The 27749-nt window shown below is 40.9% G+C and overlaps 1 protein-coding gene across 2 annotated transcripts in view; it reads left to right on the top strand.

Annotated features, from left to right (window-relative positions):
* The window catches only part of TTC17 (tetratricopeptide repeat domain 17), a 53295-nt gene that overhangs the window by 15536 nt on the left and 10010 nt on the right, over nucleotides 1–27749 (top strand). For both annotated transcript variants that reach the window (XM_028727717.2, XM_028727709.2), the window contains exons 7-19: nucleotides 65–209; nucleotides 567–706; nucleotides 1011–1171; nucleotides 1964–2076; nucleotides 3216–3362; nucleotides 3995–4110; nucleotides 4966–5140; nucleotides 6139–6216; nucleotides 7676–7900; nucleotides 8732–8918; nucleotides 22211–22381; nucleotides 24905–25161; nucleotides 26194–26359. In XM_028727717.2, coding sequence (XP_028583550.2) covers nucleotides 65–209; nucleotides 567–706; nucleotides 1011–1171; nucleotides 1964–2076; nucleotides 3216–3362; nucleotides 3995–4110; nucleotides 4966–5140; nucleotides 6139–6216; nucleotides 7676–7900; nucleotides 8732–8918; nucleotides 22211–22381; nucleotides 24905–25161; nucleotides 26194–26359 — 2081 coding nt within the window. The remainder of the gene's footprint in view (nucleotides 1–64; nucleotides 210–566; nucleotides 707–1010; nucleotides 1172–1963; nucleotides 2077–3215; nucleotides 3363–3994; nucleotides 4111–4965; nucleotides 5141–6138; nucleotides 6217–7675; nucleotides 7901–8731; nucleotides 8919–22210; nucleotides 22382–24904; nucleotides 25162–26193; nucleotides 26360–27749) is intronic.

The following is a 27749-nucleotide window of genomic DNA, read 5'->3' as shown; positions in this document are numbered from 1 at the left end:
ATTATTATTATTATTATTATTATTATTATCTTAATGACCGCTTTGTTTTTCCCCTCTCTTTCAGGCACAATAAAGATGTTGCACTGATAAACCTGGCAAATGTGCTACACAGGGCGCACTTCTCTGCTGATGCAGCCATTGTGGTCCATGCAGCTCTGGATTACAGTGACGTCTTCACCAGCTATTATACTTTAGGAAACATATATGCAGTAAATAATTTCTTATTTTTCAGTTATCTAGAAAGATTATACCACATTGATTAGCTCTCTTACAAATTGAAGAGTGAGACTCATGCATCTTCAGGACAAGAATGTTTTGAATTTGGCTATCTTTGAAGAACAGTTGATCTTTAAACCGACAGATAACATTTAGTTGCATTTTTGCCTCTGCTGTTGTTTTGGAGGGCCTCACTAAAGCAGCCATAATGTATTAAACATGATTCTATTTCCAGAGCAGTCACATGCTGAAAGCCGTAATCAATATGAAATTCAGAAGTTATATTAAATGTTCATATTACATTTGAATGCTTCTAACGTGTCTTTTTCCCCCTCAATCCCTTTTTTCAGATGCTTGGGGAATACAACCACTCAGTACTATGTTATGATCATGCTTTACAGGCAAAACCAGGGTTTGAACAAGCAATTAAAAGGAAGCATGCTGTCCTATGTCAGCAAAAGCTTGAGCAGAAACTGGAGGCTCAGCACAGGTAGTGAATATATCCTCAAAATTCATACACAGCCTTGTTCAGATTTACTTTCTTGTTTCCTACTTCCTTAAAATAAAATATAAAACTGCATAATTTTAAATCTAAGGAAAATTAAAGCACACACTGCAGCATTGAAAATCAGCTGCATGGTAGCATGCTGTAACTTAACTGTATCGTTTAATAAAACCTAAGATACAAGTATACAGAAAAAACAGCCTTGAAAGTAAGTACTGACATAAGTGTGTAAGCAAAAGCTATTTTAAGCAACTTAAATGTCCTTTTCTTTGGTGTTAAATTTTTCAAGATCACTTCAGCGAACATTAAATGAACTGAAGGAATATCAAAAGCAGCATGACCATTACTTAAGGCAGCAAGAGATCTTAGAAAAGCACAAGCTGATTCAGGAGGAACAGATCCTGAGGAACATTATCCATGAAACACAGATGGCGAAAGAGGCACAACTAGGTATCTGTTGTGTAACAAGATGTTCATTGGGAAATGTAAAAGCCGAAATGAAATTTGTATGTTTGTCCAAGGAATTCTGTTTCAGGTAAAACCAGGGCTTTTGAATAAACCAACTCACTGACTAGAACACTTGCTGACGGCATATTAAAAATGCCAAAAAGTTGCATTTTACTGTGTTCTGCTCTAACAAACAGACTCCTTTCAGCATGCAGCCCCTTGTCTCCACTACAAAAAGCCACTTTTGAATGTCACGGGACCTTCTGGAGTAACATTCTGTTAAACATGAGAGTCTCTGTTTAACAGAGTTTCTGTTTAATTCTGTTAAATTATCTGTTTAATTCTATTAAACATTCTGTTAAACCTGAGAGGAAACCCAGCAACCTTCCTTGTTCAAAAGAAATGTGTCACATGCATGGGCCTCTGAATTCTGCCTGTAAATTCACTGTGCTCCAAAGTACTAAAAATGCATGATTCTTAAGAGCCCTGGAGAGTCCTTAAGAGTCTGGAGCCAAGGTTAGCAAATGCATTTCTTTCTGGCAAAAACTGAAGTGCTGGCCAAGATAGCCAATATGCACAAGCTCTGTGTGGACCAAGATAGTGAGTAATTTATTATCTAAAATGCTCTTCCTCCATGCAGAATCGAGAAACATAATAAAAAAGGGAAATTAAGAATCATTTGTTTTCGGATGCTTAGCTTGGAAGAGATCTGTTAGGTATATCTTCTTGATCCTAAATGCTGTCAACCATAATTTTGTTAGCTTTTAACTTGAGTTTTATGTTTATATACTGCAGGAAACCATCAGATTTGTCGCCTGGGCAACCAGCAACACAGTTTGCATTGCCAGTGGGACCAACCTGTCCGTTATCACCGTGGTGACATGTTTGAAAATGTTGAATATGTTGAGGTTTGTCTGTAGAGCATTGCTCTCCCTGCTTCGTGATCTCTAGTGAGGGGTACACATCTTCCTGAGGTGTCTAAAGATGAGGATACAGTGGTACCTCGCAAGACGAATGCCTCGCAAGACAAAAAACCCGCAAGACGAAAGGGTTTTTTATTTTTTGAGCTGCTTCGCAAGACGATTTTCCCTATGGGCTTGCTTCGCAAGACGGAAACGTCTTGCAAGTTTGTTTCCTTTTTCTTAACACCATTAATACAGTTGCGACTTGACTTCGAGCAGCAACTCATAGCACGCGGTGTGGTAGCCTTTTTTGAGGTTTTTGAAGACTTTGGTGATTTTTGAAGCTTTTCCGAAACTTTTCCGACACCGTGCTTCACAAGACGAAAAAAATCGCAAGACGACAAAACTCGCGGAACGAATTAATTTCGTCTTGCGAGGCACCACTGTATTCTTTTTACACCTGTTTCTATTTACCCTAGCACAAGATTTTAAAACAAAACTGGGGTGCAGGGAGTTCCAATCAATCCAATATGTAGGTTCCCTTTGGAGCCCCATCTTCCATCTTGGAAGGCATAAACTGCCTGGCTCCTAAACACAACAGACATTATGCATTCATTCCAGGTTGCTGATCACTGTATCTTGTCCTGAGCATCTGACGGGAAAAAGCACCCAGACATTGAAACAAACTTACTTTGTGGCTCCCTGCCTCATCTTTGGATTCTGATCATCAATAACTCCTTCATGGTGTGCTCAGACAATAGATACGTGATGAATGGGTTTCAGGGAAAACAAAACTAACTTTCACGCTGTTCATCAAGAGAAGGAAATTGAAAGTATTGTCTGGCAAAATGTTTTTTGTTTTGCTTTTAAATGCTTTGAAGAAAGATTGTGCCTGCTTTAGAACCTGTAGCTCTGAAGTTTGGGGAGGTGATTTGCACTGCTGCTTAAAATTATTAATATCAGGGCTGTTGATTTTCTCAGCATCTCGTGAGGGGGCTTCCCACATTTTTCAACATGCTCAGAATTGCACTGCATGCAACCCAATGTAGTTAGTTTTTTGTAAAGGAGTATTTTTTTTCTTAAAGAAGTCTCCTTGAGGTGTCAATTTTATGCTCCAAACTTTTATTTGCATTTTCTGTTTCTAGTTTGGCAGTGATTCTTCCATTTCCAGTATGACATCCATGAATTCTGAACTTCATGCCAACCACAGTGACTTTGGCCATTCCTTGGAGTCTTCCCCTTTGGTCCATTCTGTCTTCTCATTATGGGGCCTGGAATCTGATGCTTACAGGGTAAGTGGATAGGGTAGCTATGACTTTTCTTTCCTAGGCAAGGCCTCCTAGCCAGTTTCATTGTTTGCTAGTGGTGTTCTGCTAAACACAAGTACATAACGTAACAATATGCATAAAATAAAGCTAATCTATTTTGGGCTTCTTGTTGGCAGTGGTGTCTGTGCACAAGCAGAATGGACTTCCACTCATCCAATAGGACTTCTCATTCCTCTCCTCCCCCTGCATCCCCGACCCCATTTGCTTCCTCACGGTGAAGTCCCATTGTGTGAGCGAACGTCCACTCTCAAAACGTTAGATTCCTCCCAAGGTACCTTGTGGGTCACTCTGGTTTTGTCTCTCCTCCCAACTCTGGTTTTGTCTCTCCATTCACAACTCTGTCTGCCACCAAAACTGCAAAGATGTTCTGATAGTAAACCATGGTGAACAGAGTTCAAAACTGCAGGGCAGCCATCTGACTTTTGTCATGGATTTTGCTTGATAAACTGGGAATAACTGCCCAAAGAAAGTGAAAGTATTTAGAAGTTCTGGTTTCTTGAGTTCTGGCGAGTTTTCTCTAGCAAGTAGAAAATCAGAGAGTCATAATTGGTAAACCCACTTCGTGATACCTTAAGAAATATTTTCTCTGTGATCAGGAGAAGCAGAATATTTTGTGGCCTAAAAGATCAGAGTGTGTAAAAACCTATCCAGCTATCCCCTCCCCAGGAGAACTACCAACTTATTTCCTGCATCCAGAAAGCAGGGGGCAAAGGTGAGTACTGTTAGTAAATTAATTCATCTGTCATTTGTATGCAAGTGTAGCCAGAGCAGCTCGCAGCAGCAGCAACATAATAATAGTATAATATAAAAATACAGTTATTGAAACATGTAATATGCCTAGCACTGAAAAACCAACAGCAATGAGACTAAAAGATGTCACATGTGATGTTCAGTTAGAAAACTGGAAAATAGGCTGCAGTCCTTTGCATGCTACCTTTAGAGTAAATCAGAATGAGTTCAGTGGGATTTACTTCAGTGGGATTTTCTTTTTCAGGTTACAGTGGTGCCTCGCAAAACGAAAAACTCGCAAGACGAAAGAGTTTTCCGTTTTTGAGTCGTTCCGCAAGACGAATTTCCCTATGGGCTTGCTTCGCAAGAAGAAAGCCCATAGGGAAATCTCCGGGGACCTGTTTTAAATGCTGGCGGTGGGGAGCAAAGCCTTTCGCCCCCCTCCGGCCTTCAGAAGAGGTCCAGGAAGGCCGGCGGGGCCGAAAGGCTTTGCTCCCCACCGCCAGCATTTTAAAATCACCCCGGGACAGCAGAGAAGTCTCCGCTGTCCCGGGGGCTTTTAAAATGCTGGGGGTCGGCAGCGAAGGATAGCGGAGAAGAAAAAACTTGCGGAACGAATTAATTTCGTCTTGCGAGGCACCACTGTACCTTTAGTGCTGTGGCATAGTAAAGAGTGCCAAACCAAAGGTACTATTTAGTCTGACAGTAATGAACATTTGTTCTGCCTCTCTAGTTTATAAAGCAATTTAATTCTACTATGATTGTTGCCTTTCAATTGGTACTCCTGTAGTCTGAATCATATTCTTATACCTGTGTGGTGTTTGTTTAAATTTCTTAGAATTCATTCAATACTTAGCAGTCCAGGGGATGACGATCCACAAACAGAGATCTATGAGCCAGATTGTTCTTCCATTTCTGATGCCCATAACAGTGACTCTATGCACTTTTTGATCAAAGAACTAGACAGTCATCTGGATCTGAGGGTAAAGATGCCAGATGATCATGCCAAACAAGTAAGAGATTTTATGATTATATTTGAAGATTGTTAGTATACTTCTGGTCTTCTCTGTCCTGTAAATTGTCACTTCCAGACTTGACAACCTCTTGAAAGCAAGAGGTCTTCCCACATAAAATTCAGTTAGGAAATGGCCAAGTCACCACGGAAGGGAAGCCTGTAGCCATTACAACGTGTTTGTTTCAATTGACAGTCACCTATCCTCAAAATGTTTGAGGCAACACCCTGCTTTTGCATTACGATCAGATTCTGTGAACTTGGCTTATTCGGTTAGTTGACATGATACAGGTGCAAGGAATCATTAATGCACTCCAAATTAGTGGTGCTTTACATTGTGGTATTGCTGGTGGCTAAGAGTGTGAGCTGTGAATTAGGAAGTCCCTAACTGGCATCTTACCACTGCTGTGAACTTGCTAGGTGGCCTAAGGAAAGCCAGTTTATCTCAGTCTTAGCACTGAACCACCCCAGCAATATGGGCAAAATTATTACCTCCTTTCCCTCTGTAAGGGACCAGAAGTAGCTGTTGCTAAATCAAGCCAGTTTAGGTTATATTACTGGGCTATTTAGACTTGCGGTTTCTGTTTGTTTTCTGTTGGATTTTGACTATGTTGTTTTCTCCAAACTCTCTACCAACAATAAGCCTTCATGCAGATAGCATAAGACTTATCTGGTTTTAGCCAAAGTTCAGGTTGCTTGTTTTCAGTTCTACGATCATCATTGTCTCTAAAAGCATAATACATTATTTGTTTAATTTATGAGGTTAACATGGAGTTGTGGATTTTTCCAGTTGAATTGCAAGGATTTTTCCAGTCTTTGCAATTTAGCCATAACCATCAAAATAGAAAAGTAGGCTCTCTTGGATTTTCATTTTGTGATAAAACCTGCTGATCCTTTAGATCATTAAATTTGAATTACCAAACGTAAGTTTTCTGCATTAAAGTCTTACATTCGATAGGTTCAAATGTATGGTTTTAAACACTTCTCTGTCTTGCACAGATATTATACTCTCGTGTCAACAATCAATCAGTTACACAGCAGCAAATAGGATCATTCATCTATCATGCCATTGTAAAGGTAATTCCAATGACCGCAATGTATGCTTTTTATTTTCCTCTTAGAGTATATGGATTTTTTTTCCAGAATCCCAAAGGGCCCTCATGTACAGAAGCAAGAATCTCTTTAATTTATTCAGAGTGTTCCACTTAAGTCAACTGTAAATCATTCCACTTCTTTATTTTTGTCAGAAATGTTTGTGATTTTTGTGCATGAAAAGTGCTGATTTGGTCAGATTTTACAGCCTCCATGAGTGATTGACATAGAGTGAAATAAGGACAGACAAAGAATATAATACCACGAGTACCAATGATGACTAGAAATTGAATTCGTTTCAAGCTATTCTTGTTATGATTGAAAACATACAGGGGCCTTTTGTCAAAAAATATATTGATAGCTGTGAAGTCTTGGATTGACAAATACTGAAGGAGATTTACAGGTCAATATTCCTGCTGTACAGTGAAAATACTTGTATGGCTATACCTATGATTTCAAGAAATAAAGCAATCTAGGAAATTGTAGGAAAGAAATTCTGCTGCAGTGCTGCTGCTTCCGAAAGAAAATGTACAGTGCCAGCTCTGGTAAATGTTGGAAATGTAATAGTATATTCTGAATTATAGCATTTTAACCATACAGGAGTGCTAGAAGGATAGGGTAGGTATCCCAGAGACTATAGAATTGTGTATTTGCTTGTGTATAGAGACTTCCTAATGACATATGTTCTATGGACAGCTCATGATATAAAAGAGTAAAATATAATGACAGCAGAATTAAAATAGCAGCATAAAAGCTTTTGAACCCACAGAAAGGAGACATAACTTGTAAGAAAATCCATGCACATAGATACTCATGTTGTAATGTGAATTGTTTGATTCACAGAATACTAGCACTCTTGGTCTATTTAATTACATATTGTATTCTAAGCAAGACTCAAGTAGCTTTTGTTTCTGTAACACATATATATATTCAAAATACCTGCTGATTCACAGTTCCACTTAACTGATGAGATATTAAACAGATCTTAGACCTTAGACATGGGCCTTAGAAATACAGTAACACCTTCCACATTATATAGGGCCATAATCTCGCAAAACTGCAGTTATGCAAGTCTGTTCTTTTATTTTAGTGCTGCTTTTGATGCAAGCCATAAATACTGCAGAAAGCACTTGGATAGCTGTGAGATGGGGGCTAAACATGCTCCCTGCCTTTGGAGACTCCAGCCATTGAGAATCAAGCCTGCTCTCGCCTGCATCAGCACATCCTATGTTCCTTGTTTCACTAGGGTGTGATAGAATATTGGGAAGTGGTTAGATCAATGTTTTGCTGTGTGCAGCTGATTTGTATGTGCATGACCCTCCGGCAGTGATCTCTGCAAACACCTGTAGCTGTAACATCTAGGGTGTCAATGGTAGTCTAACATGGTAAAGCATGGAATGAGATTAATGAGGTAGCCTTTCTTTTTTATTGTGGTTAATTTCAGGCAAGGGATCCCTTATGGTTGGTTCTCAATGAGGCTGGCCTTTACTGGCGCGCATTTGGAAATGGCACCTTTGCCTTCACTTGCTTACAAAAGGCCTTTAATTTGACCCCACATGAATTCCAGGATATCCCTTTAGTCAATCTAGCCAACCTTCTAATTCATTATGGTCTTCATCTGGATGCCAGCAAGCTTCTCCAAAAAGCTTTAGCCATCAATGGTTCTGAGGTGAGTCTTTGTTTTTTTCTGTTCTGTTCTGTTTGCTTAAGTAGGATTGAAGCAGAAATATTTCTTTCATACCCCATCTCAGTGTCCAGAAGTGAATTAGTAGAAGTGGTTTGTTACATTTGAATCTTGGGAAGTTGCTTGAATGTATTGATGTAAATATATAATTACTCAAAGGTGCCCAGCACATGTTTGCTAACTTCACACAAATTAATTCTTTAAACCCTGTCTTCATTTTGTTCAGCTGCTGTTAGTTGACATGGTTGCCCATTGCTCCTAACTAGTCAGAAATATTTATACAAGAGTTTCAGAACACTTCAGTAATGTTCATAAACCATTGAGTGGAAGGAAGCTCACACAAGTGGGGTTTGGTCCCATCCAACCCCCTGTGCCCCTTCCAAAGCAAATCTAGAGGGTCAGAGGACCTCTTGAACAATTGGGAGAAGTGGGAATCTTGAATCCATCCCTTACTGTTCAGAGGATCCCCATACCACCTAGAGAAGCTTTTGTAGGAACAGTGGGAACTGTTGCAGGGCATGCAAAGGACCCCTTGAATGAGTTTCCTTCTACTTTAGCTACTTAAGAGCCAAACCAATAAATTTATATTGTATCTTATAGGCTTGAATACTATATTATCAGTCTTAATGTAAAAAGATACTGTTATCTTAAAGAGTGGCTTTAAGTACATATGTGTGCATGCACACACATATTTGAAACGGAACTCCCAAGATGTGAGCATGCTTGTTGTAAATTTCCAGTTCTTTTGACAACTGAACTGAAATCTGGGTTTTGCTTATGCCTGTGCTGATGGAAGTTTGCCTTTCGCCTTTTTAGCCTCTGACCTTCTTGAGCTTAGGAAATGCCTGCTTGGCTTTGAAGAACGTCAGTGGGGCATTACAGGCTTTCAGACATGCCCTGGATATTGCGACAAAGTGTCTGGAGTGTGAGAGGAGCCTGAAGCTGATCCGCTGTTTGCAGTTCTATCCATTTCTGTACAACATCACCTCTCCTGCCTGCAGTGGTAAGCAGCTGCTGAAAAAGTCCCCAAATTAGTAATTTTATCCCTTCAACACTACCTGCAGAAATTGGACTACTTTTCTTTCTCTCCCTCATTGATAATCTCTTTTTCATCTTCTCTCACTCTCTCTGTCCAATTAGAAAGGGAACAGTGTGGTTTTTTCCAGTTAGATCTATTTGAGAGTAATTTTTGGAAAGCTGTCTTCCCAGAATTCCCTACCTGTTTCTCCTTACAAATTGGGTGCAGTGCTTACTAATTGGAGAATGCTAGGATAGTTTCAAGCCCTTCAAGAGCATGGCTCTGCTGTAGGGTTGCTGAAATAGTCCCATGTTTACACCTCATCTGTTTTCTTAGCAAATACCAAGAACCAGGGAAACAGGGAGAGAATGGCCCTAAGCATGGAATAACATATAACTTTAAACCCATCTGCACCACTATATAAAAGCAGGCTCCCTGTTCTTCAGAACCTGCTGTAAATATTTGAAGAGATTTAGCTTCCTGTTCAAGTAAAGCTGTGAAAAGATTAAACAAATTCTGTCTTCACCTATAGCTGCTAAATCTCCGGCGCATTTTTGCTCCTTAATAGCACTTAAATTTTATTTGAATATATGATTGGAACTGAACTAGTATAATCCCTATCCAATTATCCATATGAGCTAACACATTAGGATTATTTAAGCCAGTGGTTCCCAACCTTTTTGATGTGGCAACCTGTAAGTCCAAATTTACTTAGAATGGTGACCCATTATTTTATTGTCACATGAATTTTATTTACCCATCATTTTACTGCCACATGAATTTTGGACTTTGGTCTTCAGCGGCTGTCTGTTTTGTGCATTTCAATTGCAAGTCTGCCTACTTTTAAACCATCACTTGAGGCATCGAAGCAAAATTCAACAATACCCCTATTAATGTGGAGTTTAATTTATTGAAATATTTATAGAACTTACTAAATTATTACTGGTTTGTTTGTGAGAATGTAAGAACACCAACCATCAAATTGCAGGGTATTGCCTCATAAACTGTAAAAACTTTTTTCTAAAAGCATAGTTACACAATCAGTGTTAGATAAAATGAACTACGAGCATATTAATTTTTTATTTACGATAAGCCCATTTTGACAAGTATCAGTGGGATAGCTTGAGCTTACATTTTATTACCAAGTAGGTGAATGGAGGCTTTGATGGCTGTCAAATATAGTCTCACATCAGTTAATACACAGGATGCAGGTATTTCTTATTTCAACTAAGGACATTTCAAATCACCCTTGGCTCAACTATTTACTCATCCTCTAATTTGCAGGTGTTTACAAGCACCTTGTGGCAAGTTATCTCCAGATCTGCTGCAAGCCGCCAGAGAGATGTTTACTAGCATTACAATGTGAAACTTGACCCTTTCTGGCATTTGGTTACAAGTATCAACACAGCATTATAATATGCCAAAAAAACCCCAAAATGTTACCTGAGGTATTATACCAGTTAAGGATTAAAAGCATTAATCCTTTGGGGTTTATTTATACAACCGATGACACATTTGCACAAGCATCACAACCCACAGGTCGAGAAACGCTGATTTAAGGGATGGAGTTGCATGGCGTTCCCCTACTTAAGTATCCTCTCTGTGCCAAAAGTTTATTTTCCCATATTTCATAAAGAGATACCTTTCAAGGGATTAGAAACAGGACTGCATATGTGAATCCAGGTTCTTAGCATAAGTGCAGAACTTAGAGTCAGACTTCTCGGAATCTCAGCTTTCAAAAAGGAAGTTTTTCGTTTCAGTTGAAGGGAGAAGTTAAAAGCTATGCTTTTGTACAAGGCTTAAACCACTGTGGTGCTGAGCAAGACTTCTTGAAGTCTGAGCCAGTAGTGAGCGGGGTAGGCAGAGTTTCCTGTAGTGTACAAGCACTTTTTTTCCTCATCTCTGGCTGGTGGCTGTTAAGACTGTTGGCTTCCACCTCATTGTCCTCCCAATGCCCAACCTCCATTCTTCTCTTCTCTCTTTGTCATACCTGACATTGTCAAAACATTTCCAAATTCTTAGGGTGCAAGTAGAACCCAAAGATGCAGGAAATGTTTGTGAGCGTCCGGAACCAAGTGAAGAAACTTTCCTTTACATTCAGTGCTGGTTACAGATTTTCACTACTGACTGTTATTCAACCCTAGCTTATACAAAGTGTTTAAAATCACACATATATGCACTTCTGAGTAGTTTAGGATTGCTAAATTCAAGGCCATCTACTGGGAAAGTGCAGGATCAGAATACTGACTAAAAACTCTGCCTTTGTAACTTGAGATTCTCAAGACTGCTAGAATATGCGAATTTTTCATGTTCGTCTATCTTTTGAAGTAAAATCCCAATTTTCTGTTATATTTTCAACAAGTATGGCAACAAAACTATGCACAGAGTATGGGTTTCATTGAAATACGGGTTGTAAGGACTGCATGACTGTTTGTGGGAAGGAAGTAAAAAGCTTTCTTATCTCTGTTCATAAGAATGATGGTCCCAATGTGATTGTTCCCAATTTGGCACTAATCTGGGTTCATAAGGATTATATTTCTTCCCTCTGTTCATAACTATTAATAACTCTCAGAAAAATAAATCAATCAATCAAGATCTACCAGTGGGAAAATGGACAAAACATGGATTCAATATTGGAAGCTTCCATATTTACATTGTTTTCTCTCTCTTGCTCTTCATGTGCTGTGTTCCTTTCTTTTATAGACTACAAAGGTGGGCAACACTTCAGGTCATCTTGTCTATCCCCTGCTAATGTGAGAACATTATTCATTTGAACATGAGAAATGGTGTGGACATTTCTTTTGTTGTTATTTTTAGAATGTGAAATAAACATTCTAATGACTCCAGCTTCTGACACTTGATTTTTTATTTTATTATTTTATTGCGGGATTGAAAAAAAAGGAAAGTGAAAAGAAGAAACCAGGAATTTGCCAGGATGTCTGATGATCATTGTTCTGTGTTCTATCTTTTTCTTTTTCCTTAATGGGCTCAAAGAGAAAAGAAAAGAAACCTCCCTATAGGAATCAAACCTTTGAAAAATATTTGAGCATATCTGAAGCACAGGGACACCCAGAACTGACCGAGTCCATCTAGCTTGTTATTGTGTATGCCATCCTTCCCATGCCTGGTGCCCCCCAGATGTTTGGGGCTACAACTCCTGTTGGTTCCAGCCTGCGTGAACATGGGGCAGGGATGATGTGGATGAAGTTCAAAACATCTGGAGGGCACCAGTTGGGGAATGCCAGTCTACCTTGACTGGCAATAGCTCTCCAGGGATTGAAACAGGGATCTTTCCTAGTCCTATCTAGAAATGCCAGGGATTGAAACTGGGATATTCAGCATGTAATGCATATGCTCCACCACTGATACACAAAAAGTAGATAGTGCAACATTGGTGTAGTGTAGTTTTGTGCCACATAATCAAATTAATAAAACCTACATGTAGGGTTTGCTTCCATTCCACACGTTACTGGTGCTAACTCCTATTTAATGGAAAGTCATTACTTTGTGGAACACAAGTCCAGTAATCTTGGAACGCATCTAGATTAAGGTTCAGTAATAATACACAACTAAATACCCGGGGTAGTTGAGTATCACCACTATTGTACTTGTTGCTGCGCCAGTTAGATATGGGGTGGGAGTTAATCACATTGATGAATTACCATCTCTCTGAGCACAACTCTTCAGCATACTACTAATTGAACTGACCATGGTGCAGAAATGGGATGGCGTGTTGTACAGGCATGCCTTGCTTTACTGCAGATGATTGCTTCTTACAAAGACACAGTGTAGCTGCAAGCATTCTGGCTGCTTCCAGGGGAAGGAAGCCTCGCCCTGCCCCTGCCATCCATCTTCTGGCCAGAGAAGTAGAACTGGCTAGGGTCTGGAGCTGGAGCTAGGTTCCCCCCCACACCTGCAGCTGCGGAGTGTGTGGCTTAATAGACTACAGTATCATGTAAACATAACTTGTTTATGCACCAAGAAACAAAATAAAAAGTGTGACTTGCTTTATTGCGGTGGTCTGCAACCAAACTTGCAATATCTCCACAGTATGCCTGTACACTCCCATTACTTTTGGTTTCTTACTATAAAGGTGGAAGAATGAAAGGGCTTCAGTAGCAATAGATCCTACTTCTTCACTGCTGGTTTAGCAGTGTGATAATGAGTGATTTTTATCTGAGGTAAATAAATAAATTTATTTCTCAAATAACATAAGAATAGCAATCAGGCACAGGGCTGTGCTTTGCCCCTTAGACACTACCTGTCCCAGGTACAGAATTACACGACAAAAATTAATGGTCACCAGATCTGCTCCAAATATATCATAATAAAAATAGTTTTCAGCAGGGTTAAAAATCCTGTGTGTGTGTGTATCAGGCCTAATAATGCAATCATATACATACAGTATTTACTTACAAGTAACTCCATGTTCAGTGGGACATACTCCCTTGTAAGTGGATTTAGGGTATATCCTAGGTGTAGCAGTGTTTGCCACCTTTTCCTTTTCACTTAAGTGTTTTGCAGAAAGGTTGTTAAAAGTTTATAATGCAATTATGCACATGCTTATTCAAAAATAAGTTCTGTTCCCAGTAAAGCAAGTGTAGGGTTAGAGCCTTAAATTTGCTTGAGATAGACAATTCTCATGCCCTCCAGGTGTTTTGGACAACAGCCGCCATGGCCAAATAATGGTCAGGGTTTATAGAAGTGTTCTCCAAAACATCTAGAGGACAACAGGTTGGAGAAAAGTTTGGTAGGCCAAAATAAATGTTCAACCACAGTAACTGTTTCTGACTTCCAGTCCTTGAGGTACCTACTTTCCTTTGTTAACATGAATATCAAGCGCTATTATTTGGGCGATTACCCTGGATGGTCCCAGATGGACTTTCAAAAATTAACTTTGGTGATATGCTCACGTCTCCCTCTTTCATCTGCCACGACGGTGGCTTCCTCTACATTCTTTAGGACAGCTTTCTCCAACTTGGTCACCTCCAGTTGTTTTGGATTACAAATCCCATCAGCCCCAGCCAGCATTGCTAACGGTCAGGAATGGAGGAAGTTGCAGTCCTAAACATCTGGAGGGAACCAGGTTGAAGAAGGTTAGCTTGGACTTTGTGTATATGCGCCCATACATGGTGATTCTCATTCTGTAGCATTTTAGTTCTGGTTTTTCTTAGTATGAAGCTCCTGTTCATTCCCTATCCTATATACATTTTCTCATTTCATCTGACTATTCCCACACTACATACATGTTTCTTTAAGCAGCATCTGTACTGTGCTTTCTGAAAATGCTGTGTTTTCTGATGCCCTCTTGTGGCATAAGGTATCACATTTCCATTTAGCAGAACGTATTTCTTCTATGAGCTTTTTGGAATAAGCTCCTTAGGTAGTTTCCTTTTGGTGTTGTTTTCTCCAGAGCTATACTGGGAGAATTTATACAGTATCAACCAGCTTTTAGAATGGGGTAGACTGGCATCTTACATGGGAGGAAGCTATTTTTAGACTAGTATCTTATCAATTTTACATCACCCACACCACACATGAGGCTTTGAAGAACCTTCAAACATTCTTTTAGAAAAGCAAGATTTCCCAAAGTTGGTGAGAAATTGTAATTTATAATCCTGTTTTTCCCCCAGTTTGGACAAGAAGAACAGGATCATGTTGTTTGGGTAGATCCTTGTGAGCTACAGTTAGCAACACAATAATGTCTTTAAAAATTAGGTGCTGGCTCCCAAACGCCACAAACCCAGAAGTGAGTGTTCCAGTTTGCAAATGTTCTTTGGAGCCCGAACATCTGATGGGGCTTCCGAATGGCTGCAGGAGCTTTCTGCAGCCAATTGGAAGCCACACCTTGGTTTCCAAATGTTTTGGAACGGATTTCCAGAACGAATTCCGTTCAACTTCCGAGGTACTGCTTTATATAGAGTAAGGGTTCTCTCAGAATAGATGTTCTGTTACTCAGAAAAATATAAGAATCTATACCTTACTAGATATTATTTAAAGCTTGTATCAAGTGCAGTACACAGTATAATAACGTAAGTATAATAACATCATAAATAGTAAACCATTTCTTTAAGGGGAAATGGTGAAAGGACAAGATAATAGGTAGAAGCCAAGTGGGGGAATCCCTAAAAGCATCTTCATGAGAGAGTTTTCAGTTGCTTTCTTAGAGTAAGAAGGTAGGAAAAACACAACTAGCGTGTGGAAGCTATCTGCTATTATAGGCATTCTTTTGGAAAACAATCTGATCACCTACCAGCTCAAATTGTGCTTCTGGGATTCCCATGCAGCGGGTGCTATCCAGCCACAGCCACAAGGGAACTTGCCAAGAGCAGGACTCTTGTTAGAAATATGTAACAAACCCAAATCTGACAAAACAAAAGTGTCTGTGGTTGCTACATTATGCACATTTAGGAATAAGTTCCAGTGAATTTCGTGAAACTTTGGAGTATATTTTGCTTTTGTGCATCAGATTTGCTATTAAAGTTTCTCTCTGAGCCACTATGAAATGTGGTCCTCCTGGCCACGTAGATGAATTTGAAGATAAAGAAGTGCTGCTGAATCACAAAGAAGGCAAGTAGAAAGAAGATCAAATTGGCTTGGCTTTCAGCTCGTCAGTCTATTTAGCAATGCTTTTCAAGATTTGAAGTTTTACACTTCTAGGTGTGACAATCCTAAAATAATGCTGCAGGCCAGATTGATTACATTTATGAAAATGAGAGGCAAATCTATTGCTTAAAAATATTTAACTATAATGCACATTAGTGGCAGTCTTCCATCACATGAGACATTCCTAGGGGTGGGTCTGTATTGTTGAACAGGTTGCCCTTCCTTAGCACCAAGAGATCCATTAATGCAGCTTCCAAGAAGAAGTCTTTTTCTCTCTTAGATGAGTTTTTCTGGTCCTGTGGCCATGGCTCAGGAACATTTTCAGGTGTGCTGCTTGGGTGTTTTAAGAGAAATAGTACTGAGCAGATATTTTACCCTAAAAACAAGGAATGTTGGGTTGGACTCAGGCCAAGTCATGGTTTACAGCCATTGAAATCAATGTTAATGTATCTACTATCGTTCTGGCTTGCTCTAAACAGCAGTAGATAGATAGAATTGGTTTACATAAATATAGAGCCATGGAACCCCACCTCATTTTATTGCGCTTTGCCTTATTGCAGTTCACAAATATTGCTCCTTATGAGGTTGCGGGTGCAGTTGCAGGCAGCCCGGCCGCTTCCAGGGGAAGGAAGCCCCCCACCATTGCTGCCCCTCTTCTGGCCACAGAAGTAGAGCTGGCTACTGGTTTTCCCATCCTGCCCCTGCAGCCAGGGGTCCTGGCTTAATAGGCTACTGCAGCACAGGGTAAACATAACTTTAATATACACCGGGGGGTGGGGATTTATTGTGTTACTTGCATAATTGCGATAGTCGCTATCTTCCATTGTTCTGCATTATCTCCAAGGTGTGCCTGTATTTAGGAAGATAATGGCTGAAGATGGGGGGGTTCTCCATACAAGAAAGGTTGTGGACATAGATAATATTTTATTCTGGAAAGAGAAAAAACAGAAGTGCATATGAGAAACTGTATTACAAAAACCAAAGAAGTTTTCCGAGAACGTGCCATCGCCATCCTATCGGTCTGTGCGTTTCACCCTCCCCTGTCTTCTAAAGGACGTCAAGTTATATTTGAGGCACTAATTGAAATTCAGGCCACACCACTGCTTAGCCTGCTGCTCTATATGTAGCATCAGAGTACCCTGAGAGGCATTGCAAATAGCATTTCCTAGTCTTTCTTATCTGCTGACGATGTTGGAGAGTTAAATTTAGAAACCATCTTCCATGTTGGGCCTCGTTCCCAGACAGGGCTGAGAACACGCTGTGGTCTCTATCCACGTCACAGGGAGAAAAATCCTGTTGTAACCATTGACGAGGGAGGACAAGGGTTAGGGTATGGTGGCTTTTACGATAGCTGCCGCCCTGCCCCATTATTCATAGATCAATTGTGCATTTTTAAAGGGGCTATGGGGTTGTCAGCCATCCCACTGAATTCTCTGGGGAGGTGGGTTTGTATACGTGTGTCCCTTTTGTGCTACGTTGTGTTCAAATTTAGCAGACAGACGTTCCCCCCTTTTTTTTTCCTTTTCATGATTTATTTAGTGATGGTTTATATTTCATAAGGGTAATTTTTAGCACTATCGTTGCTGGGAACAGAGCCCATTATGCAATTGGTCAGACATTGGGTTGTGTGCCTTGCTGCTACTGTTTTTCTAATGCAAAAAAGAAATGTCACAACTGTAACATTTAAAAGTAATTAAGTTATATTGGAGTAATAAATGTTTTGTTACAGTTTGTCCTATATGTTAATAGGATCAACCCGTTTCTATATTTACATACAATGTTAGGGTGAGAACACCCTAGTTAAAAGCAAATGTGCACTGGTTTGTTATATAACTAGTTTATTATCAATATAGATGAGGACGTCCGCTTGCTGAAATGTATATTGATAATGAACTACATATTACAGCATCAACTAAATTAGTTTTGTTCGTATAATAATATATTGGATCAAAGTATGTGGTATCAATCAAACTGCCATTCATTCCATTATTGCATTCACATTAGTGTAGCCAAAGAGCCATGGTCAAGTACCGTATTTTTCGCTCTATAGGACGCACTTTTTCCCCTCCAAAATTGAAGGGGAAATGTGTGTGCGTCCTATGGAGCGAATGCAGTCTTTCGCTGAAGCCTGGAGAGCGAGAGGAGTCGGTGCGCACCGCCCCCTCTTGCTCTCCAGGCTTCAGGCAGCTATCCGCAAGCCTTCGGAGCCCGGCGGGAGTTCCCGCCGGGCTCTGAAGGCTTGTGGATAGCAGCCTGTTCTGGGGGCTGGGGTCGGGGGAAGCTCTGGGAGCGGCGGCGAGGTTGCGCGCAATCTTGCCGCCGCTCCTGGACCTGTTTTGGGGGCTGGGGTCGGGGGAAACTCAGGCTTCCCCCGCCCCAGCCCCACAGCTAAAAACGAAACCAAGGCAGCGAGTGGGATCCATCCAGCTCGGTGTCTTGGCTTCTGCCAAAGCCGTGTGTAGCCTCTCCCGGCTGAAGAGGTTGTGCGCAGCTAAAGAGGAAGCCAAGACAGCCAGCAGGATGGATCCTGCTCACTGTCTTGGCTTCTTTGCTCTTTGGGGCGGGGGGGGGGGGAATATTTTTTTTCTTTATTTCCCCCCAAAAAACTAGGTGCGCCCTATGGTCCAGTGCGCCCTATGGAGCGAAAAATACGGTAAATTAGAGAACAATGTTGTCTAAACTGATTGTATGATTCTGCTTCCAGGATTTAGGCCACTGATGTCTTGTTTGGGGTTGAATGGGGGAGTGGAAGAAAAGTACACAAGGACTAGAAATACCAACGGGGTGGGGAATGGCTAAACTCTGAGCACCCCTATGGGTAGCTTTAACAGAAGGGCAGGACCACTCAACTGTCAGTCACCAGATGTCATCATGACATCAGGTGATCTATTTTCCCATTGTAGCATGGCATGAATTAGGACCCCTGCCAGGCCTAATTGGAGTCACAAGCTAGAGATCCCCTATCACAGGAATAGCAGAACAGTAGGCGGACTGGTGCATATTACCACCATGAGAGATGGACAGAGAGCTGTGGAGGGCGCTGGGTTCCTACTCCATAGACATTTGACATCCTGATTAGGACTCTTCTTTTTGAGCTTCCAAAAAGTCACAGGAGGATACACTTTGGTTGAACATTAAGAGAAACTTCTTCATAGTCAAAATAGTTTGACACTTATACATGCGAGGGGGAGATCCCTCTCTGGGAGATCTTCAAGTAGACACTAGACAGCAGTTTCTTAAGTTGGTATTGGAAAAAATGTGAATAAGAGGATGCATGATAGAGGTATATAAAATTATGCTGTGTGTTGAAAAAGTGGATAGAAATAAGTTTCTCCCCCTCTCTCATTACACTAGAACTGAGGGACATCCAATGTAGTTGAATTCAGGACAGATGAAAGTAAGCACTCCTTCCACATACTGTATAGTTATAAACTATGGAATTTGCTTCCACCGGAGGTAGTGGTGGCCATCAACTCGGGTGGTTTTAAAAGAGGATTGGACAAATGTCTGGAGGATGACACTATCAAAGGCTATGTTCTACCACTGCTGTCAAGAGGCCATGTGCCTCTGAATGCTAGTTTTCTCTAGAATGTGCTCGCCCAGATCCTTCAACCTTTTTTCACCAAAGAACATGTCTAGCATCCTTACTGCTTTACTATCTATGTTGCTTTCTTTGTCATTTCTGTGGTTACTTTATAATGTTAAATTAAAATGTATTATATAAATTGAAGCCTTACCATTGTTGAGAGGAAACCACCTACAACTTGGATGTATCAATTATAGGTAATCAAAATTGCAGTTGCCCTGATTTCAACAATATCATGGTGTACATTGGCGCCTGTTCAGCTGATGATCTTCTAATAGAGAAGTAAGGAACCAAATGCCTCCATGCCCTTCTCAAGTGCTTTTGCTTCCCTAGAATGTGCCCTTGAACTGTGACGGGGCTTCTTGCTTGGCTGGATGGACAATACAGAGTTGGGGACGTGTAGAAACCTCTGACTTTTGTTGGGCTGGATTGTAGACTTCGTGCAAAAGTCAGAGTTGCTCCTATTGGCCCACCCATTTTTGCCTGTGGCCCTGCCCACCCTGCGAGGTGCCTATGAAGGGAGCACAGCTATCAGGCTGCACAGGGTTCCCCACTTCTGTTCAACTAGAAGTCCTCCAAAGCAGTGCCATTTTCTATTATTTCCCCCACTTGATGCCGTTACACACTGGCAAGTGGTGTCAAGACTTCCAGCATCTGAGATCTTTCCGTGTTAGACGTTAGATCGAAAAGTGGCTCTTTGAGTGCTGCTACTGGTTTTCAATACTCCAACTGCTTTTTCTGTAAAAGTAAAACTGCTTTACTTCTGTAAAGTAAAGTAGGTTCCTTGGCTTTCTTAGTACAGTCATACCTTGGGTTATAGCTGCTTCAGGTTGCGCTTTTTCGGGTTATGGACCGCCGAAACCCGGAAGTGCCGGGACGGGTTACTTCCGGGTTTCGGTGGTTGCGTATGCGCAGAAGCGCTAAATCGCATTTTGCACATGCGCAGAAGCACCGAATCACAACCTGCATGTGTGCAGTTCACTGTGGGTTGTGAACATGCATCCTGCATGGATCACGTTCGCAACCCGAGTGTCCACTATATAGCAGGGGTTCATCTTCTAAAAATGGTGTGTGCCATCATCTAGTCCAGGCATGTCCAACAGGTAGACTTTGACCCAAACCCCCAAAAAGGGGGTAGATCACTGCCAGTTTTTAACTCTGTGAGTAGATCGCAGTCTCTTGGGAGTTGGTCACCCCTGATCTAATCTATTTAAAACGAATAAAAAAGATGGTGCTAGCTTAACAAGCATATTATTCTAGCATTTCATTCTTTTCCCATTTTGTCCTTCCCTCATCTCTTCTCCACAGTGTTCTTTTTAGTGTGGGTGTATATAAACACACGCATGCACCATAAGGCTTTTCCATAGCATCCTCTTATTTATTTTTTTGGAATGCTAAAGTATCCAAGGTTCATTATGCTGAAGGGCATCTCACAATGTAGTCTGGATCAGATGTCACCAAAAAGGCCGCATTTCCGTGTTGTGGTCCTGTGCTCACTATCTCTGATGAATTATACATGAGTCTGCATAAAGCAGATTTTAAAAGATGAAACCAATTAAATTTTAATGGGGGGGGGGGGTTGTGAGATGAGTTGGGGGAGGGGAGGGAGGCGCAGTGGTGAGACCAGGGAGAGATGACAAAGACAAATGTAATTGTATAGCAGATGCTTTACAAGTGTGTGAAGTTTAGCTGCTTATGCTACTCTGTCATTAGCCTACATTGTAAAATAATTTTGGTTATCATCTTCATTCTGTTACTGAATAGAATACCACTCACCAGCAGATTAAAGAGGGAGATTCTTATTGAGGCTGCATGTCCTTTAGAGCTTGCTCTGTTCCGTTTTGGCCTCTCCCTAAGTAACAAAAGTCTGGCCTTATTTATGTGAGATCCTGAGCCTTCTTACTTATATTTCACTTGGAGCAATGGATACCCAAACCTAAAATTGCATTTTAGCAGCTGAGCATGTTCCCAGTATGACTAGTTCACAAACGTTTTCACTGATCTGGTTGCACATGCATACTTGTTTGTTTGTAAACCATTTGAAGTTCACTTGACTTGTTCCAAAATCGTTAACTATGGTTTGGCTGAAACAGGAAACTGGTTTAATCTTGACTCGTGCCATGGATTATGTGGCTTGAGGAGATATTTATAGTGGTACCTTGGTACTCGAACAGCTTGGCTCCCGAACAAATCAGCTCCCAAGCACTGCAAACCTGGAAGTAAGTGTTCCAGTTTGCGAATGTTTTTCAGAAGCCAAACGTCAAATGCGGCTTCCGCTTGAGTGCAGGAATCTCCTGCAGCCAATCGGAAGCCACACCTCAGTTTTCGAATGGTTTGGGAGTCGAACGGACTCCTGAAACGGATAAAGTTCGAGAACCAAGGTATCACTTTATTTCACAAATCTTACCTATACACTTACATTGTAAGGCTTTCCTGAGCAGATTTGTATCAGTTAAAGAGAAAGAGAGACAGAGCAGTATTTGAACTTAGCCATCAAAATCAACCCAGTAGAAACCAAGTTAGAGTCAAATAACAGGATTTTCAAGAATAGGACCCAGCCTTCATACTGCAGCAGAAAGAAAGAGCGAGCAGGAAAATCGTTGTGCTCTCTGTGTAGTCTAACATAATGAATTCTGTGTATGTTCAGAGTCTCATCAGGAAGCTTTCAAAGCTTGGCTAGAGTTTGGGGTGGGTGTCCTGTCCTCCCTTCCGTGTGTGCACATCAAGGGACATGGTTTTTGTCCCCCACTCAGTTCTGTTTCAACTATGATGTTGTAGGACTTAGGGCACTGTCTGTAGGGTTGGTTTCTAAATAAAAATGCATTCCATATTTTTATTCTTGCCGTCGTTCTCCCTCTTCCTTTTGCACTTGTTGATTTTCTATTCCGTAGCCCATCCAAGTGCCCCTCTTCCCACCTGTGATTGACAAGGTGAGATACTTCGGAAAGTGTGTCACTTAATGACTGCCATTAATTTCCAAAGCATTGTACATGATCATCCTTGTTTGTAGACCATTTGTGTGTATCAGTAATTCAGATGATTATAGCAGCTTGGCCTAAGGGAGTCATGTCTGTGTGTTTCACAGGCCACTGTCATGAGAAGAGCCAAGGCAACAGCCATACCAAGCAGAAGTACCTTGACAAGCCCGATTCTGAGATCATATCCATGGAAGAAAATCTTGTGGCAGTGACTGATGACGATTCCACAGATCTTCTTCACAGTTCCACAACAGAGTCATCCTCTTTGACTTTAGAAAGTAAGTGAATATTGGAATAGTGAACACAGCAAAGTGGGGTTGAGTCTTTTCTTCTTTTTCAGAGCAGTTGTTACTTTGTACCTCTCGAAATTTGGAAAGCCCCTCTTTTTCATTATTAGCGTTGATAAATGTATGAGAGAAGGAATTTCATTGTGTGCAGCTTCTCTGCAGCAATTTGAAACTTCCTACTTTGATACAACCATTAAGGATACAAGGACCTTAATGTTGAAGTTGGCCATCTCTGCTGTACTTACACCCTTGACCATCTTAGCAGAGCAGGCTACAGATAAATCCCTTGCACGGAAATGCATATGTTTAAATGCACTTGCCATATCTGCTGGTTCATTTGTCCATGGCATACCTGCCTGGACCACAAAATAAGTCACCGCACCTGTTGGGTGCTTAAAAAAATAGTAGAGCACCAAAAGAACACATCCTTGCCTATGGTCCATGTCATGTATAAGTCAGGCTTCACTGAGCTACATACAATTTGATTGCAGAACGATTAGGGAAAGTAGAGACATATTGCTTGATTGCATAGGATTGTAGTTTAATTCCATTGTTAAAGGACTTTCCCATCTGTCAGACATGCCAATGGTGTCACATTGCTCTGAGAGCGCATGTGGAGTTTGTGATAAAATGGGATCCTTGATTAGATTAGATTAGATGAAGATCCATCCTCACTCAGAACAGAGGTCTGTCTGGTCCTGCACCCTCTTTCTAATAGTAGCCCACCATACCACATGCTTCTGGGAGATCAACAAGTGCCCTACTCCTCTTGTTAAGCTCTCAGCAATCACAGTTTAGAGACATACTGCAAGTAAACTCTGGGGACTCCCATTTAGTGATCATGCCTTTGTAGGTACATAGGATGCTTGCCTGATACCCTCTACCCAAATTCATCCTCTTTCATTAATATGAGGCTTCCTAATAGGAAGTCACACTCGCTAATTATTTCTGAGTCAATATCCCAACACAAAAATAGGAAGTAAAAGGGAATTGATTCAGATCAAAAGGTGCAATCCATATCTCAGTCATGTGAATAGAGCCAAGCAACTACCTGTTCCTCTCCCCAATTGTACAAATGAGCAATTTGCACTTTCTGCAGCTGCCACATCATACTGAGGCAATGTGCATTGTCCTTACCATTCTCTGCTCGGTGGAAGGGCAAGTCCACAGAATTTCCTTCTTGTCATGCCAGCAGGAGTTTTTCTGTGAACAATCCCTGTGTGTAATCCCCTCACTTTACATGACTTAGTGAAATGCTCCAGTTTCTGGGAACTGCTGCTCCGTTCAACTAATGGGAACTTCGTGCAGATTTCATTAAGAGAAGCATGCAGCTGCTTTTGATGTATTTTGCCTCTTGAATGATAGCTTCACCAGAGACATTTTTTAGAGGAACTTAATGGAATCGCCTGCATGGTGGCTTGAGAGCTTGAGTTATGAGTTGAATACATTTTTAATACCTTTTAGGTCCTGAGCTCTTCAGGTTGGATAATTCCCCCCCCCCCCCCCAATATGGGAAAGGGTATTTTCCAGATAACAGAATATTGTCTGATTTTGAAAAATTAGCAATCAAAAAATAATTTTGATTGCCTAAAAATACTCATTCCTGGAAAATACAGTGGAAAAAAATGATGCTTGTGCCAATCAAGCTTTTTAGATCTGTCCTTACAATGTAAACTTTCCAAGCAGGGTCGCTACTGAGAGCTATTCAAATTATTGCTTTCAAACCAACAAACAATTTAATGAGAGGGCTTTGAAAGATCAGTCCTTTTCAATCCAAAGTGACAAGTTGTAAGAATCTTTTAGCGTAGCAACACCTATACTTTGGAACCCATCACTTACTGACATCAGGCAGGTTCTTTCACTTTACTCTTTTCAGCACCTGCTAAAACATCTTTCTTTAAGCAAGTCTTTAAGCAAGTCTATCCAGACACAAAGATGCTGCTGTGTTTTAATCCCTCTTTAGTTTACTATTGGTTTCAATCAACTTTTAAGAGTTTTTAATTACTTAAATCAAACTTTTTAAAATATTTATTATAAACCGCTTGGAGGTTTTATTACCATCAGCCTGCATTTATATCGTTTTAAAAAAAAACTATGTGTAAAATTGATTCCCATAGTCTTGGTTTCAGATAAAAACAGAATATGGGTGGGTTGAGAATATCATAGTGCTGAAAGTTTTAATCAGTTCTTAAGCATTGGATCCTTATGCAAAACAACTCTTCTGTGTTCTTGTTTTACGGGGGGCGGGGGGAATGGTCTTGCAACAAGGATAGGTTCACACAGTCGTGCCTTTCACACCATTATTGTAATTAATATGTAATCTCCGATAATGTCTCGGATATTGTGACTTGACTTTTCAACATATATAGGCTGTTATGTATGGCAAGGAAAGGTTATGGATTCGTTTAGCCATAAGCAAAAGCAGAAGTGTTATGCCATCCTGTCTGGCAGCTAAGCCTAATTATAATACAGCTTTTGATCCGAGCGATTTATTTTATCGCTCCCCCTTTGCAGGCACCGTCATTGCCGAAAGCAATGGTTCAGAAGAAGTGGAGAGTTTGGGAGATGCTCAGATGTCCGAAGAAATGTTGGCATTGGTCGACGAGTTTGAAAATTCATGGCCCCTTGAAGCCTTTGAGGGAGCACTGGAAGTAAAAGGCCATCGGATGGACTTGCAAGGGATCCGTGTCCTCAAGAAAGGTTCTCAGGACGGACTTCCCAGCTCTTGTTTTGGAGATTGTGGAGATGACGACGATGACGAAACTGAATGGGTAAGAACTCCCATCAGCAAGGTCAAGCTGCGTATTTCTTGTACAGTGTCTCTGTGTTATCTATAGCCTTGCTCGGGCATCCTGATAATCACATGAGATAACATTGTCCCATGGAACATAGGTTTCTGGGTGGTAGTTGATCACGGTGAGGATTTGCCAGACATGGCTCCCTCTTAGCTCATTTCTTCCTTTCATCCTGAGTTCGTGCTTCTTCAAAGTCCATGACAAGGGGGCCAAACCTTCAGAACACATTACTCAAATTCTATATCGGTTACATTGTCTGCCCGTTGGTTCCTGTAGTTTATATCAAGTGGCTAGAAAACGCTTAACATAGTCCATTATATAGTCCCTCCCTGTTTGCTCCCCTGAGTCTGCAATGATCATTTTGCTTCAGCATTCCAGTAAGTCAATCACAGATCAAGTTGTATTTTGAATATAGCATTCCTTATTAGACCTCTTATTATTGCCTGATGTATATAATATATAGTATATTAATTCTGTGTTTCTCAGCTGTACTAATGTGTGTTTTCATTGATGTTTATCAATTGTAATTGTCAATTGTTATAAAATGTTATTTTTCCATTAGTTATTTTTCCGTTAGTTTTCCATTAGTTTCAGTAGGTCTTCTGTGAGTAAAATTTACGTGAATACTCACCCTATGGTCTTCTTTACCCTCGCTATGTTAGTCCTATGACGGGGTGACGAACCACAGATCTAGTGGCCCTCCAGACTTCTCTATCTCACCCGTGAGACTCTCCATGCAATGTTGATTATCTGTTGCAAGCGTGGTCCTCAGTGCTGAATTGTTGCCCAACCTTGTGTTAAGTGAATTATTTTTATATACTTGCGCAATTTGATGAATGAAATGCAATCAGAAGGAGGAGGGCCAGGAGATCCAGGGAAAAGAGAAACTGTCTGGAAATTGTCCTTGAAATCAACTCAGACCACCGAAAGCCAGCTATCTCTTTATTCTCAACAGCACGCCTGATATATTTGGTTGCTAACCCTCATGATGTTTTTTTTCTTTGACAGATAACATTCCAAGTAAAACGTGTAAAGAAACCCAAAACGGAAAACCTAGATCCACAAGAGCCAGCAGGAAAAAATGGAGAGGAGGGAGTAAATGGAGAAAATGATAACCTTTACCAAATGGCATTGGAGATCAGTGGGCCAAAAATACCCTCCCCAGGACCACCAGGTATATATATTTTGAGGATTATTATTTTTTTAGAGCTTCAGGTTGTGTTTTATTCATGATTGATTCAAGTGAAGCATAAGAAATGATTACATAGGTGAGGAGTGGGGAACCTTTTTAAAAAAAGAATGTAAGTCTGTTGATCCTTCTGTCCTGAAACGACAGTGTAGCCTTTTGCTATAGTCAATGAGTTAGTGTTAGATGTATAGCATGATACAATATTTCCCAATAGCCAAAGTCACAGTCATGCGAGCAGAATGAACACGAATAAAAGTGTGACTTAAGACCTGAGGACTCCACAGGTTATATTCATCATACATGAATTAGGGACAAACAAGTAACAAAACTGTGAGGATCTGTGGGTTAAAATGTGGCATAGGGCTTAATTAACCTTTTGTCTAAATTACTTCAGAGTCAAGCTCAGAGTCAAACTTGGGTTTCTGAAAGTATGTATTTCTGTGTAGAAGAATTGCTATCTTATTCCTTTTACTTACCTTATAATAAGGAGCAGGGGCTGTATTCATGTTGGTGAGGGCATTTGAGGTGCTTCTTGATCTGAGTCACCTAAGCTACCCTCGTCTCTTTCATTCTCTCTTTAGTAGCATGATTTTGTTGGAGAAGCATTCATCCTGGGACTAAGAGAAGACAAAGCAACCATGCCAAATGCCATGGCTGAATGCAACTTAGGAGCAAGGCACCACCTGAGCCAAACTTAAAAACATAGCATGGCCAAGAGAGCATAAAAATAGATGGTCCTAAACCCCAGAGTAGGGATGGGATGTACAGAATTATGGCAGGGATAGGACTGTTGTTTCCTAAGGGACGTCTGCCAGTTTCTTCCACCTGTGTTGTCTGTTTGCTGCCTTTTTTAGTAATACTACACTTACCAGCAGAGACTTCCAGGACTCTTGGTCTGATGAACTAAGACTGGGCTGAGTGGCGCCTTGTGTGATGCCAAAATTCAATGCCCAAACCCTGCCTTTTGCCTTCCACTTTATATAATAGTTGTGGCGCCCCCAAGGCTCTGTATCCATGCTCCCCTAAATCCACCTGTGCTGGACAGTAAAAAAAAACATTCACACCAAGCCACACCAACTTGGGGCACCAACTTGAATAAAATATTTGGGGAGGGGCAAGCCCTGCCCCACATAATCGACCACATGACGCAGTGCACACACACCATTTGAATGGCAATGCCCATCCACTTTGGGGAGGCCGAGCCCCCTCACATATTGTATTGGGGGGCCAAAGACCCCTCGCCCCCTAGGAGTTGGCTCCTATGTCTCCATACATGGATCTGAGCAGCAGAGGTCTATTCACAATTTGCTGTTCAAAAAGTTGCAAAGTAGAATATATTCAACCATTGTGTAAAGAAAATGTTGAAGCTTTTCAT

The sequence above is a fragment of the Podarcis muralis genome, chromosome 1, assembly GCF_964188315.1.
Source record: "Podarcis muralis chromosome 1, rPodMur119.hap1.1, whole genome shotgun sequence".
Classification (NCBI taxonomy): Eukaryota; Metazoa; Chordata; class Lepidosauria; order Squamata; family Lacertidae; genus Podarcis; species Podarcis muralis.
Note: the sequence above shows the minus strand (reverse complement) of the source record. Positions and strands in the feature narration are given on the sequence as shown.